Source organism: Phoca vitulina, unplaced genomic scaffold, assembly GCF_004348235.1.
Source record: "Phoca vitulina isolate PV1807 unplaced genomic scaffold, GSC_HSeal_1.0 scaffold28, whole genome shotgun sequence".
Taxonomy (NCBI): domain Eukaryota; kingdom Metazoa; phylum Chordata; class Mammalia; order Carnivora; family Phocidae; genus Phoca; species Phoca vitulina.
In genome coordinates, this window is record NW_022589731.1 from 3,744,242 (window position 1) to 3,760,849 (window position 16,608).

General features: G+C 43.2%; 1 protein-coding gene across 3 annotated transcripts in view; it reads left to right on the forward strand.

The window, feature by feature from the left end:
- The window catches only part of SORCS3 (sortilin related VPS10 domain containing receptor 3), a 569,814-nt gene that overhangs the window by 445,689 nt on the left and 107,517 nt on the right, over positions 1-16,608 (forward strand). For all 3 annotated transcript variants that reach the window (XM_032423232.1, XM_032423230.1, XM_032423233.1), the window contains exon 8: positions 11,611-11,700. In XM_032423232.1, coding sequence (XP_032279123.1) covers positions 11,611-11,700 — 90 coding nt within the window. The remainder of the gene's footprint in view (positions 1-11,610; positions 11,701-16,608) is intronic.

A 16,608-nucleotide genomic window follows, 5' to 3' on the forward strand; every position in this document is an offset into this window, starting at 1 on the left:
CTCTTGGATCTCGCTTCCTGCAATCTCTCCAGATTTGCTATGATCTTTTTCTTCTTTCAAGATCCATCCCCACCTTATCCCCACCTTTTCTCTCCATCCCTCCCTTGGTTATGTAGAACACTTTAATCGTATCCTGGTTTACTCTATTGTTCCATCTTCAAATCCATCATCCCATTCAACAAACAGAAAGTCTTTCAGTGTTGAGAACCCATTCTTCTCCAAAGGCAGTGGGAGTGTCAATAACATTACATACATATATATGTATAATATGTATAATATAATACATTGTATGTATGTATAATACACACACATGCGTATATATATGTATGTACTCTATATTACAGGGTGTGTGTGTGTGTGTTGTGTGTGCACTGATTTTATGGTGATTCTAGAAGGAGCATGAAAATAAGTGGAGTAAAGTACTATGGTTCTGGGGGGTATTTCTCCAGCGCCTAGCCTTTACCCTGCCCAGGGTACCAGAGCATCATCACTGGTATTATGTTGTCATTTGTACATCTTATATGTTAGGCTTACTTTTTCAAAGAAATGGTAAACTCCACGAGGTTGCAGTCCTATGACTCCCATGGTACCTGATACAGCCTGGGCACAAGAGTGCTGAATAAGTTTTTGCTCACTGATTAGTATATGCAACATATAGTAGAATTGGGACCAGTATCCATCATGAAATGTCTAAACGTGAGCAGTGTTTAAGGAATGATGGGAATTTGGCCAGACCCTTAATTAACATGTGGATTCAGCAGTAGGTAGAGAAGAACATCTTGTAATCTGCTTCTCTGTTTCCCCCAAGAAAGCACACTCTCTTATCACCATGTTGTGTTGCCAAACACTCAAAGGAGTATTTGATGTAAAATCACGACCCACTTGTGAAAACCCATGCAATTATCTCCACTTTGTCTTTTTCTGATCTTGACTCAGCAGACACAGACTGAAGCAGCCTGGCAACATGAAAAGAGCCTGGGGATTCAAGGCAGAAGTTCTGTGGTTGGCTTTGAGCCTCACCTTTTAGTAACAAGGTGACCTAAAGTCAGGCCCCTTAATTCTGAAATGGGGATGTAATTAGACCTCCCTCACAGGGTTGTGCCCTGATCAAATGAGATTCAGTCCAATAATAAAAACTAATGGCAGAGAGTAGAGTCCTCTACAAATATTAGTTGTTATGACGTGGGTGCCAGGTACTAAGAGAGGGTAAAATGGGAATGTAGCACATTATCTACCATAGAAGATAATACAACGAGAGAACTAAAAGGTACCAGTTTCCCATAATTTAGAACAGCAACTGGTAAGTGCAGCGAGAAGGCCACAAAAAAAGAGCCCTAAAAATCAGAGGAAGAAAAGATGAATTCCCACTGGGAAATTGGGGTGGGGAAGCTTCCTTAGGGAGGTAGTTTGTGATGCGAGTCACTATGATTTCATTGATGCTGGAGGCTTCTCATGATCTGGGTCATGGTAAACCCCTCCAGGTAATTGGTCCTAAATTAGCCATTCTTTGGAAAGGCTCTGCAGGAGACACTTTAGGCTTGTTCAGGGTTGCACAGTGTAGTGGATGTGGTCAGGATTTTGAGAGCCAAGTTCAAATCCAGACTCTGCCACTTTAGAGCTGCATGATCCCATGCATGTCAGTTAACTTACCAGTAGAGTGCGACTGCAAAGTGTCTCTTCCGTGTGGTCATTGTGGTCATTGCGCATGAGAGCAGACAGCGCATACAAAGTGTGAGCACAGAGCTTGACTCTCCCAGCGGTGCTTCTGCTGATGGAGGACAGGAAAGGCATGACATGGGAAGTACGGTGGGGAGGCTCCAAGTAGCAGTTGGCATTTCACAAATATTCATGGCTCTCTTGGGGAAGTGGTAGTGTTTCCTGAGAAACAGCTTGACAGGTGGTTTAAATCTGTCCACTGCTGTCCCAAAATTCACTCATGAGGCATGCAAATCCCATGTTGGCGAAGTTTTGCTGTCATATCTAGCAGCCCACACATATTTCCAAGGCCGCATGGAAATCCCATGTCCCAAAGAAGCATCGTCCCTGCTTCTCTAGAAAATTAATGACTTTGTTTGCCTTGCCCTTTTAGGATATGTAAAATATCTTGAACATATCGATAAAATTAATCATTCTCTAAGTGGCTATGTATGCCTGCCATTCATCTTGTGTGGCTGAATGCACTTCTGTTCTTTATCTCTGCCCATCCCTTTCCTGCTTCTCTTGTGACGTTCCTTATTGCCCACCAATCTGTGGATAGCTGTAGCCTCCCTGACAAATTTCAGTGCCCCCACAATCAATGGAGTGGGCCTATCTGTATCATCAGCTTGATTTCTGTCTTAGTCTGTTCATACTACTGTATAACAGTCTTATGTGCAGATAACAGAATCTGTCCCACCGTTCTGGATGCTGGAAGTCCAAGATCAAGGTACTGGTGGATTTGGTGGCTGAAGAGAGCCCATTTCCTGGTTCATAAATACGTGGTAGAAGGGGCAATGGAGCTCTTTAATAAGGGCACTAATCCCATCATGAGGGCCCCACCCTCATGACCTAATCACCTCCCAAAGGCCCCATCTCCAAATACCATCACACTGGGGATTAGGTTTCAACATAGGAATTTGTGGGGAACACAAACTTTCTGTCCACAGCAATTTTCCAGTGAAAATACTTCTAACATCTTTGCGTTTTTAGGTACATACCACAGGTCAATTATAACATTCTAATCATTACATTATAGAACACTTTACAGTTCCATGAAAGCATTTTATTATCTCATTTACTGCTCTGTAAGAGAAGGGTAATTATTTGCTCCCTTTTTATAGAACAATAGCCCTGAAACTCCAAGAGATTAGTTACCATGCCAAAATTGCATATCTGATAACCGGTTAAGCTGAAACTAGAAACAAAAACATTAGGTATACCAGGACCTTACGCCCTTCTTCCTTCTCCTTTCCCACTATTTTGTACTTATTTTCTGAAATTCTTGAATGCTAGAGAAAAGACAGAGGCTGGCTTGGGAAGATTTCAGTCAATGAATTGAGCTCATAACATCCACCTGTAGAAAGGAAAAAGGCTATGTGAGGTCTCAAGTCGAAGAGAAAACTTATGTAAGTGTAAGAAGACTATAGAGCTAGATTCCTTACAATATCTGCCCCGGCCTCCTTGGTCCCATCTTTCCTGGAGCCACATGAAGCTCACAGTCTGCCAGGAACAGGGCCATTTCTGAGAAAGGAAGGGGGAGATGTTTTGGTAAAGAGTTTTAACATGTCACTTTAGGGTTTCCATGGTAGTGCTTTCTTTTTTTAAGGCAGCTCTGGTATCTTGATCTAGAACACTCAAAGTAAACTGTTTAGTTTTTGGCTTTTTAGCTATTATTATATTAATTATATATGCATATATATATATGTGTGTATATATATATATATATAATTAATCAAGGTGTTCCCAACTTTTGTGCTCCAAGATGACAATTCAAGTCCTTATCTGTTCTTTTTTATTTTTGCATTTACCTTTGCTTTTTATCTGTCCCACTCCCGCCCCCAAAAAAAGAAAAAACTAGGAGAGGGAAGGCAAAGGACTTCCATCCATCCTGAAGGGTCAGATGCACATTCCAAGAACTTCTTTCCCTCCCTCTAAGTCATGAAAGCCAGAACACAAAGATAAGTCTTGGGGGCACCTGGGCAGCTCAGTCGGTTAAGCAGCTGCCTTTGGTTCAGGTCATGATCTCAGGGTCCTGGGATCGAGCCCCGTGTCAGGCTCCCTGCTCAGTGGGGAGCCTGCTTTTCTCTCTTCCTGCAGCTCCCCCAGCTTGTGCTCTCTTGCTCTCTCTCTCTCTCTCAAATAAATAAATAAAAATCTTAAAAAAAGAAGGTAAGTCCTACAGCCATTAATGGTTCAGTCTCTGGCACAAAACACATTGGCTTCATGGTCTGCATAGGTGTCTTATCCATGAAGTCATCCTTCCTTAAGGCCCCAAGAATTTCAGTCCTCTGTCCCTGGTCACTTCTGACCAGGTAGCCCATGTGGCTACGCCAGCACTTCCTAAAGCTCCAGTTGGCATATATAAACTGCCACCATGGTCAACCCCCAGCCGGCCCCAAGATGTTACGTGGGTGCAGGCAACTGCCCTCTAGCTCAGCAGAGGCAAGTTCTATGCAGTGAGCACTTAGTATGCGCCGGCTTCAGGGCTAACACTTTTTATGTGCTGTACTGTGTTTACTCCTCATGACAACATGTTGATGGGTAATATTGATGTCTCCACTTTCCAGAAGAAAGGTTAAAGTAATTACCTGTCCAGGATCACCAAACCAGCAAGTGGCAGACGCAGGATTTAAGCACAAGTCTGGGATCCCAACCAATGTACTATAATGCTAAAAAATCAGAGGAAGAGTCCTCTTTGAAAAAAGTGTAATTGGAAACTTATCAAGTCCAGACCTTGATTGTATTTCAAAAAACAGACTCAGGTTCAGACGGACCGATTCCTCTTCTAGTGCTATGGATGGTCTGGACATAAGTCTTTCCCCCATGCTTTTCTAACTCACCACCTTTTCTCTCCCTTCCTACCATTCCCAGCTGGCAGTGAAGGTTCCAAGAAGCCTTGGCAAGGGTTGGTGAAGGTGGCAGTTCTTTGTCAGTATGTTTTGGCCAACCTCAGTATTCACCTTCCCTCCAGCACCTCCCTTAGACACACACACACACACACACTACAAATTGAGAGCATTATATTGGCTTCAGTGTCGACTATCTTATTCCAAATCTATTCTTGGTGAGGTTATTTTGGGGTTGTTACGTTAGGGCCCCAGTAAAAGATTTTATTGTGTTAGGGCCCCAGTAAAAGATTTTATGTGCAAATCTGTTTCAAAGGAGGTTCAGCCTCAGCACAGTGTATGCATGGTAGGTAATAGACCCACTCTTTCTAGAAACAGGCAGATAAAACTGCATATTACATTAATATCACACAGCCTCCAGGACATAAAATGAGCAAACACCAGTTTGACAAACACTAAATTCAACATCAAAGAGTCTAGCAGAGGAGATGGCTTGCTGGTAAGATGTCGTGTCGTTCCAAATGCCATCCCACAAATTTGGATTCAGACCTCTAGTGTGGTGCCTTAGCAAAACATTTTTGGAAAATGAGCTTAAGTTGGCAAGGGCAATGTGACGTGCCGTGCAGAAGCCCCCAGGACCTCCCAACACTTAGGGCAACTTCCTGATGAGACCTGTGGCTATTTATCGACTTTGTGGTCCAGCATTCAAATCCTGCTCCTTTGTTCTTGAAAAAGAAATGTGATCTTGGAAGGAATTATGTAGGTGGAGAGGAAGAGAAAGGCCTAACAACGTCAAGATTTATTTTAAATAATCTGAATAGAATTAATGAGCAAGGAAATTAGAAAAGTTAATTGTGCATCCTAACAACTGTGGGGTTCCCTTTTGTTTCCTGAAGGAGGAGGGCATGCTGCAGAGGCTGTGTGGGCATCACTGATGGAGGCCCATACAGGTGGCCACTTCTCTTGCTTAGGCAGGTTAGTCACATCATATTGGGCCCAGCAAGGTCCTCTAGCTGAGAAACCTTCTAAATGTCATTTCCTACATTTCTTGTGCAGCCGAAATTCTTTCCACTCTGATCCCTCTTATTCACAAATTCTAGTAGCAACACTGTTCGCTCCCGTGCAACAATAGAGCATTGATTTCTCAGGGCTGAGACACTGATATGATCCCTCACATAAAAAGATCTGCCTTGTTGGTAGGCATCTTACCTGGGAAGTGGGAAGTTGAGTGACATGGGATCCATTCCCCTCCACAGAGGTTTGAAAACCTGACCAAGCCTGAGGGACCAGCATAAGCTTTGCAGTCAGATAAACTTGGGTTCAAATTCCAGCTTCACCATTTACTTGCTGTGTGTCTTTGAGTATGTTGTGTAACTTCCCCATGGCTCAGTTTCTCACCTGAACATAAAATAGAAGGCTAATATGTTCGGAGGAACAGGACTTGGCATATACTAAATACTCAGAGAATGTTATTAATATTTATACCTTGTAGGGTACTACTAATATTACTAACAACAATAATAGTAATTATTACTAGTGTGGCTATTAAATAATATCATGAATATAAAGCACTCAACAGAGTGGACACCTGAAAATGTTATTTTTTGCTTCTCTTTTCAGATTACCTATGCCCACTTATGAGTTCTAGAGATATTACAGGTTTTCTTCTATCTATGGCAGAAACAGGCTCAACATGACTCCAGGCGCTTTGGTTCCTTTTTTTTTTTTTTTTTTTTTTTGCAGATTTCTCTCTCTCCTCCAGGGCAAGCTATCTTCCAGAATCAAGGAGAAATGAAAAAATAAAAGATATGTCAGGTTAGACTTGGCTACGGCAAGAATGGGAACAAGTCAGAAGAGACAGATGTGTTTAATGGTCAGTGCATTTGTCCAAAGGAATCATTTTCACTGGCCAGGAGCCCAGTTAAACCTGTAAAATGGAAATCCAGAAAATCAGATTAACGAGCCAGTCATTAGTGAGGAAAAGACCCAGCTAATTCAGTGTTTAGCATGACGGATGGGCCCAGAGCAAATAATTGGATGATATTCATCATATGTAAAATAAAAGGTGTCACTGAAAGGGAAAATGGTAATAATCTCTGGGATTTACAATGCCAGCAGATTTGCTTGTGAGGAAGAGAAAAGTTCATCAAAATAGATTAATAGTCGCTAAACTTCATTCTTTCCTTGTGTGTTTGCCAGAGAATCATGCAAATAATAGTGGAGAGGCAGCAAATGCATCAGCTTGGTATCCTCCCAACACCCTGAGGATCTGGCTCCCAAGAGGGGAGTACTGGAGATAAGTTCCTGTGACCACCGAGGGACTGGGTGGGAATGGAGAGCTCCTCTGTGAGTCCATGGTTTAGTCACTAAACAACAGAGGAAATCACACCCAAAGTGTTTCTGGTTGAGTGGATTAATCCCCGCAATTTATTATTCATTTCGTCAATGAGTATTGAGCCCCTGCTCTGTACCTGATATTTTGGGGGTGCACTTATTCCTAGTTAAGGGCTTGGACACAGGGGAGGGTCACAGATTGGCTGTAACAATGAAAAGCTGTGTGATGTCGAGCAGGTTAGTTGACCACTCTGAGCCTCAATTTACTGACCTGTAGAGGTACTATATATTACATCAGATATAATTAGAATCAAATAAAGTGTGGTGTATAAACTGCTTATTGTCCCATTTGAACAGTAATAAGCTTTGAAAGTAATAAGCTTTCATTGCATGGTAGTTATTATGAATCTTGTTCTTATTACCTCGCATCCTCTCTTCTATGAAGACATCATTTTTAAGATACGTCCATCAATGTCATAACAGATTTTCTGGAATATGAAGAAAGATAAACATATATACACATGCCAGTTACGGAGATTTTTGTATGTTTTTAAAAAAACGTCTTCAAGTCAAGAAAATGTATTGTTGTTATAGTGAGACGAGTGAGGTGAATGGAGACCCTTCTTAGTCATAGCAGGAGGGATAACAGGTCTAGAGCCAAACTTTGCTAGGTTCAAATTCGTCTTATCTTGGGCAAGTCACTCAGTACCTTATAGTCTCTGAAGGGTTGATATGAGGATTAAACTGGATAATTTATATAATGGCTACATGCAGTTCTGGAGCATGGTAGGTGAACTCCATCAATGACCATTGTGTCATTACTTTTATTATTATGTATTCACCAATCACTTGCCACGAGACCAGCACTGCCTAGGAATCAGGGAGGTTGAAATCTTATAAGAAGACATGGAGGAAAGATTGAAGGACTTTGTGTCCCACAAGAGTAAATGTTGAAAGGGCTGTAGGAATAGAGAGAACAGAGTTGAGAGGAGAGAGAAATTGTAATGAATTGGTGGCATCCAAAACCCTTCTATGAACCCATGAGTCTTACAGTGAGGTTAAACCATGAATTAGATGGTAGCAGGTACAGAGAAGCATACAACCAGGACAAAGCAGAACTGTAGGAGCCGGCTTGGTATCACTGGCAGATACTCTGGTATCATAGGTACTGGAAGAACCTCTGGGCTCCTGGGGCTTCATCAGCCCCTTAGTGGTTTGGTTCATCCCATCATGTATCTGGAGTGTAATCTCCATCTTGATTACTCAAACACAAAGTCCCTCAGGTTATGTGTGTGAGCTTGTGAGAGAGAGGGTCTGTGCTTGTGCAGGGCTGTATCAGGCATGGCTGGGCTGAGTTCCCGAGTTGGTGGGGTCCATCACCCTGTTGAGGAGAACACTCTGTTCTCCTTTGGCTCTTGGTGATTTGGAAACCCAAAGGGACCCAGTTTTGTTCTATGGCGCTGATCAGATGCTTGGCGATGCTCTCACCTTATTCTCTATGGAGCCAACTGGATCTTCTCAGGAGAAGCTTCTTTTAATTGCTATGCTCTGGCCAGCATTCAGTGACAGGACTAGCCTTCTCTGATGCCGCTTTTCTTCCCCAAGGCAAGCTTGGTGACATTTACGGTGTCCTGTAGAGAGCTGTTTTTTAAGCATATGATAAGTGACCAGAGCGTATACTTTGGGGTTTAAAAACTTCATTACTGGGTATGAGATCTCCTTTGGGGGTGATGAAAATCATTTAGAATTGGGTAGAGGTTGTGTAACACTGCAAATGTGCTAAATGTCACTGAATTGTACATCTTTAGATGGTTATTTTTATGTAATAGGAATTTCACCCCAATTAAAAAAAAAGTTATCATCATTGTCAACACAAAATCAGGAAAATAGCTATATCTGAGAAGGAGGCCAGGGTCAGGACAGGTGTAGGGCATGGAAGCACTTTAGAAGTGTATGTCAATTGTCTTTAAAGTTCTAGTTCTGAGCTGCTCGGAGTGGGGTCCCCAGACCAGCAGCATCAACATTATCTGGAAACTCATTAGAAAAGACAATTCTTGGGGCGCCTGAGTGGCTCAGTTGGTTAAGCGACTGCCTTCGGCTCAGGTCATGATCCTGGAGTCCTGGGATCAAGTCCCGCATGGGTCTCCCTGCTTGGCGGGAAGCCTGCTTCTCCCTCTGACCCTCCCCCCTCTCATGTGCTCTCTCTCTCATTCTCTCTCTTTCAAATAAATAAATAAAATTAAAAAAAAAAAAAGACAATTTTTGGACCTCACCCCAGATTGATCAACTCAAAGACTCTGTAGGTGGGGCCCAGGAGTCTGAGTTTTAAGCAGCTTTCCAAGTGATTCTGATGCAGCTCAAGTTTAAAAACTACTGTTCCAGTTCTTGGGTTGAGAGGCGTACATGTGTTGGTTTTATAATTTATGATTAAAACACTAATTCAAAAAGATGATATGCATGCCTATGTTTATTGCAGCATTACTTACAAGAGCCAAATTATGGAAGCAGCCCAAGTGTCCATCAATAGATGAGTGGATAAAGAAGATGTGGTATATATATACAATGGAACATTACTCGGCCATAAAAAATAATGAGATCTAACCATTTGCAACAACATGGATGGATCTAGAGAGTATTATGCTCAGTGAAATAAGTCAGTTAGAGAAAAACAAATACCATATGATTTCATCCATATGTGGAATTTAAGAAACAAACAAATGAACAAAGAAGAAAAGACAAACCATAAAACAGACTCTTAACTACAAAGAACAAACAGATGGTTGCCAGAGGGGAGCTGAGTGGGCGGAATGGTGAAATAGGTGATGGGGATTAAGAGGATACTTATCTTGATGAGCACTGAGGAATATATAGAATTGTTGAATCACTATATTGTATACCTGAAACTAACATAACACTGTATGTTAGCTAGACTGGACTTAAAAAAATAAGAGAGAGAGGGAAAGGAAGGAAGGAAGGAAAGAAGGAAAGAAGGAAGGAAGGAAAGGAAGGAAGGGAGGGAGAAAGAAAAATAAACAAATAGGATCAAACAAGGACTAGTGGTGATTGTGTATTTAGTACCAAAGATTATATTTTAATCTGATTCTATGCAGTCGAAATTTATTTTAAAAAGAAAAAGCCTTCTTAGCAACTCATTGATCTTAATATGTGAATGCCCCACTTCTAAGCCAGTGCAGAACGATATAGATTCAGAACAGATGCCTTATCAAAAAAACAAAAACCAGGGGCACCTGGGTGGCTCAGTCTGGTAACTGTCTGCCCTTGGCTCAGGTCATGATCCCAGGGTCCTGGGATCGAGCTCAGTGTCAGGCTCCCTGCTCAGTGGGGAGTCTGCTTCTCCCTCTCCCGTTGCCCCTCTCCCTGCTTGTGTGCTCTCTCTTTCAAATAAATAAATAAAATCTTAAGAAAAAACAGAAAAACAAAAGTCCTGGAATACAAGAGATGAATGGCTCTGATTAGGAAATAGAGATGTGGGGATAGAGCTGAACGCTAGGGACCAAACCAGTCTCTCCTCTTGATTCATAGCTTAAGTCTTTGCACCAAGTTTTTTCCAAGGTTCTGCCTTCATGTGGACTCTAACATTTGCTCTGCCTGGCAGTCTGTGTGCTTCCAGTCTGTGCAGAGCTAGGGAGAGCCATGGGAGATGCCATCTCTTGGAGTGAGGAGCAATGGGTGGTTTTCAATAGAGATGTGACACCTCGCCTGTTCCCCACAGCCGCTGTGGATGGGCGCCAGGTTTGGACTGGAGTGGGAGGACCGGCCCGCCTCCAGCAAGTGCTTGGTGAGAACAGAGCAGAGGCCTCCAGTAATTGCCTCCTCGGCACAGAGGCCGGGTTGCTATTGTCGTCCTGCTATTTTCTCTGAACAGCCTCTGGTGTCATCTCTGGTGAATATTAATGTCCCCCCGAGTTAGGGCGATTGGGCTGAGAGCAGCCATCTGCAGGGCTGTGCCATGTTGGTAGGACTTTTCAACAAGCCCAGGCCAGAGGACCATTTCTTGGAGTGGCTTCCAGGTTCCTATAAGAATCCATCCTTCCCAAGTGAGATTACAGAGCTTGACTCTCCCAGCCATCAGATGGCGGAGCTGGGACTCAGACCCAGCATTTCTCACTTCCCGATCCAGTGTTCTTCCTCTGACCCTCGATTCCTTTCAATAACTTGCACATGGAAAGAACCAAAAAGCACCCACTCAATGCATGGATTTGTAAATATGAAGGAAAAAAAATTGTGCTCAGATCAGAAATGAAATTAATTTCAAAGTAACAAGAGCTTTTGAGCAATAGTAGTTATTTAGATTCAGAAAAAAAATCTATTTCACAATCATGTCATGATGACAATGGATTAGAAACTTCTTTTAAGGCAGAATAAATCAATCTTTGGTACATCCCACCCACATCAGTAGCTTCTGTTTGCAGTTGAAACTATTTATTAGGTGTGTACATATGCAGAGCACAGTGACCAAATACAGAGTCTCTGCTCTCACCGAAAATGCCAACCACTGGGAAAGACTGTTGTCATTGCTCGTTTGTTGTCTAAATGTCATGACATGGGAGCAACTCAGTGCTGTGGGACTGGAGGCTCAGGGCCAGCAAGGGATACTCTCTGAAAGGTTATCACAAACCTATTGTGGCTGTTGATGGAGAAGCTAATACTTTTCAACTTGGCCATGATCCCTGGTGCCATCTGACTTCTCTGTGTTTCTCTTATGATCCAGGTGACAACTGGTGGAAGAGCCAGCTACTACGTGTCCTATCGGAGAGAGGCCTTCACCCAGATAAAGCTGCCCAAGTACTCCCTGCCCAAGGTATGTCCAACCTGCTGCCCTGGGTCCTGTCCGACAAAGCAGCAGGGAGAGGCCACCACATTGGATGGCAGGGAAGTTTGACTTCTGCCTGGGAGACAAGCTGGCATTGAACCTGACTTGCCACTGTGGGACTCTGGCCTCTGCTGATGGCCCTGAACCTGGGTTCTCTATTCCTCTCTCAGCAGGGTATATAGGCAAGAGCTTTGATTCCCTGTATCTCATACATCCTGTATCACTTCAGTCCCTTCTGGGAGTTCCTCCCTCTTGCAAGGGCCTTACTGCCAAATAGAGGGACAGGCTCAGAAGGGCCCAGAGGGAGCCCAGACACTTTATTGTATGTGTGCATAAAGGTGCACAGGTGAGTCTTGTGGAGTTCATGCTTCTCTCCACATTTTAAAGCCAAATGTAAATGCACAGCCTATGTTTCTGCTCCTTTCTGCCACTATGAGTAATTAAAAAGGAATAATTTATTATAACGTTAATATCAAATGATGGCATTTTAACTCCTCTATTGGAAAATCATAAAACTTACCCTGTGGACTCCATCCCTTGTGAACAATGACTTCTTGGAGGAGCTGGATCTTAGAACCTCAGTCTGAACATGGACAGGATATAATTGCATCACCTAATGAGGCTGCAAAAAAAAAGCCAAGTCTCTGGTTGGACACATCTCAGATGTAATGTTGCAGAGATTTGGGTCTGTAAACTGGTGCTGGGAAACATCATGAAAGGCTAAATGAGTACCAAGGTGGGAGGGATTATGGGACAAGAAGGTGGGTAACTGTCTACCCCTGGTTGTTTTATTCATTCATTCATTCATTCATTCATTCATTCATATGTGCATGCATGAATCCATTCATTTGTTTGATCCTTCTTTTATTCATCCATTGAACCGTTCTTTCTCCCATTTAGGCTTTTACTCTGTGCCAGGCACTAAATTAAGCTCTATGGAGAGAGTAGAAAAGAAGCCACAAATGGTGTCTGCCTTCATGGAGCTTATATTCTGGTTGAGAAGAGAGACATTGAACAAACAATTGTAGGTGTAGGAAGTGTTATAGGGATAGAAGTTCAAGGACCATTGTGACATAATAGGTGGAGCTTACCTATATGGATACTGAGGACAAGTTTCCTAAGAAGGTAAGGTTTAAGATGATATGTAAGAGGATTAAGGAGTTAACCCTGCAAACAAGGGTTGGAAAACCAATAGAAAAGACACAAACAGGCCCTATTTTAAGAGAGAGAATATGGTTCATTCAACAAAGTGAAACATCATCTCAAGAGACTGGGTTGCAGAGAGAGAGAGAGGAGGCTGATGGGATGAGCAGGGACTGTATTAAGTAGCCTCGGGGGCCATGGGATCAATTTCTCATTTTCTCTACCCTCTCTGTGACTGGTTGGTATGAGACCATTATATAGCATTGTGATTACAGGATGTACCCATCAGATATTCTAAGCCCAAGCAGGAAAGGAGTATCCCTGCTTGGAGAAGATGAGGAAGGGGAAGTTCGTAATCATGTTCTTTCTGAAGGAGAAAGACCCCTTGCAGTAACTTGATGATTTCCATGTATTGGCTCAGGAGAAGCATTTCGGGAACTTTCCAAACCATATCCCCTGTGTAAGGTCTGTTCTGTCTCTGCATTGTGTGCATATCTTATGTATTTTTAACCTTCCGAGGAAAACAAACAGTTTGCTCCCCTGGGCAGTGTGGCTGCAGGTGGGGACAAATGAAGCCTGGGATTGATCACAACCCTGGAACACTCCATTAACGATCAGCAACCCCATGGCAATTTATCGTGGTGGAGTACCATCCATGCGGCCCCTTTTATAGAAGTCCATCCAGAGCAGCTTCATTAATATGAGGGCTGCTGTGAAAATAGCTGGATGGTTATCGATCCCCTTTATTAGCCAGCATTGGCTCAGATTTTCCTAGCCTAGGCCGAGGAGGTGAGGACAGAGGGGGTGGGAGTTTTTAAAAATGGAAATGGCTTTTGAGCAAGTTGTTGCTGTTCCAGGAGCTGCGGCTGCTGTTGGGTATCTTGCTTAAAAACAAGAACAAGGAGAAGCTCCCTGTCATCACTGCCCTCACACCTCTCCTCCCAGCCTGTCTGTTCAGAACATGCTCCCCTGGGGCACTCCGTGGCTTGGAGTGTTTTGCAGAGAATGAAATGAACACCATTAATAATGAGTGGCATTATTAGGAGCAGCAACCTTGTGCTGAGTCCTCCATAACCAGTCCCTGGGCATGGGTGGGGGGGAGGAAGGGTGGGACATGGAAGGCACATACCAGCAGGGGGCAAGGAGGCAGGTGACAGGGAGCCATGGTAGCCTGGCCTAAAGGCAATGGAGCTTCTGAGCACGAAGCCCTTAGCTTTCTTTCCCTCTCTGCCACTTGCTTATCCAGGAGCCCAGGTCTTCTTATCTGTGAAATGGGCATCGTAGTACCATTGAACTTCACTGAGCCCAGTGCTTCTGGAGAACAGCGAGGTTTAAGAAATACCCAACTCTTTTGTGTTCCTGGAGGTGGCTCACTGCAAAAAACCACTCTTCCCCCATGCGCCTCGCTAAGATGCAGAAACCTGCCTCTTTACCTTTGACAGGACCAAATCCTCACTCTTTATTTATAAATGGTTAACTGAACTCTTTGTCCCCACTGGGGGACAATCTGGACAAAATGCTGGCTAATTTGACTTGACCAGACTTAGTGTGGCTTTTCACCTTCCCTGCCTAGTGCCTGAACTTTGACCCACTCCTGGGCGCTCACGCAGGCACTAGAACTCAGAACAACCCCTCTTAACCACACTCCTGAAAGTCACCTGATTGTAAGGAGGACGGTTTCCTGTTCAATGGCCCCCTCTCGCGCCACCTGCTCACCCTGCTCCCCACACCCTGTTCTCTCTAGCCTTGTTTTACTTTCTCTACATAAAAATAATTCTTTCCTACCTTCACTCTGAGGGGCTTGCAGATATGATAGCCAGAGTGTTCTCCCTATTGCAATAGTCTTGCAAATAAAGGCTCTCCCTACCTAAGTCTGGGTTTGCTTTTAGTTGAAAGTAGAATGTTTAATCCCACTTTGAATAATAAAAGGGAGGAGAGGGAAATATGCTTGAGAAAATTTATTATAATGATAATGACAGTGATATTAACCTTTTCCTTAATTTCCTTAGGACAGTTTTCCTTAATTTTTACATTTCCCCAAATACTGATTTATCCTTCTTTGCTGTGTCGCAGTCACACTCTTAAAATGTTATCTGTAATTCTAATTTCTTTTGTCGCTTCCTATCCTCTCTTCAACCCACTGTCAGCTGCCTTCTGCTTTTCCACACCCCTCTCCCCACTATTCCACCAAAAATCCTCTAGCCATTGTTACCAGGGAGCACCTCCATGCCAAATCCAATAGACATTTCTACAACTTTATCTTGTTTTTTTTTTTTTTTTTAAACCTTTCTGGAGCTTTTGACACTGTTGGAAAAGAATCCATACCTGATACTCTTCCCTGTGGAGTATTTTATTCTGATTCACTTTTCTGGATCTCCTTCCCCTGCCACCCTTAAATGTTGATGATCCTAAGTTCTCCTGGCATTCTGCATGGTTCCTAGGTGACCTTATCCCTTCTCTTCATATTGGTGATGTCTATATCCATAGTCCCATCCCATACTCACTGAACCCTGGACTGCTTTTTTGAAGTACCTCCCCTGAAAGATCCCATTTTAAAACTCTATAACTGAGGGGCACCTGGGTGGCTCAGTTGGTTAAGCAACTGCCTTCGGCTCAGGTCATGATCCTGGAGTCCCGGGATCGAGTCCTGCATCGGGCTCCTTGCTCAGCAGGGAGTCTGCTTCTCCCTCTGACCCTCCCCCCTCTCATGTGCTCTCTCTCATTCTCTCTCTTTCAAATAAATAAATCTTAAAAAAAATTAAAAAAAAAAACTCTAGAACTGAGCTCAGCTTCTCTACCTTATATTATATCCCTAAAATTTCATCCTTCTCCTGTGTTTACTTATTCCATCTATTCATTCATACAGAAACTTTTATTGGATAGCTACCATGTGCTATCGATACTTAGTAAGTGCTAGAAATGAAGTGATACATAAGAAAGACACAGTGTCTGCCCTCTGGGAGCTTATGGGCTCTAATGAGAGAGACTGGCATAGAATAAATAATTACACACATATTTAATTATGAGTATTTGATTATGATTGTATGAGCACACTAATAAGAAGCAGAGGATTTTGTAAGTCAGATATCTGACATATTAAAGATATGCCCTTTTCCTTTATCCCCTATGGGTTCTGCCTCCCTGATATCTCACCAGTCCATTTCATAGGGTTCTCATGGAAGACCTGCTTCGTTAGTTTAGGCCCTCCCTAAGATTGTTACAGCCACCTCGTAAGCCTTCCCCCTGCCCCACCGAAATCCACCTTTCACGCTGCCTCTGTGACAAATGTGATCACACAATGAAGCTGGTCTTCCCCAACCAAATCTCTGCATTGGTCAGTTCTAATTCTCCCTTTTTCCTGCTTAAAATCTTGTGCTAGTTTTGTATTTCCTTCTGGGTAAAACTTAGGTGTGCCCTGCAGAGCCCCGTAAGCGTGGCCACTGTCTGTCCTCACCTTCCTCAGGGAAAAACTGCTTTCAAGCCACTCAGGTTCCACACATTTCCATGGATTGCCCCCCCCCACCCCCATCTATAAGCCTTTGTATTCCTATCAGTACCTGTACCGGGGACCTTAGTCAGCTTCAGAGAAGGCCAAGAGTGTATGACATTCCCACCACCACTGGGCATCTGCTTGAGGTCAGGTTCTACATCTTGGTCCTCTCTGCATTTCTGTTATAACGTCTGGTGCATGGCTGATGCTGAATAGCATGTGTGTTTTTATAATGAATACAGTTACATTCAGCCCAGATTACA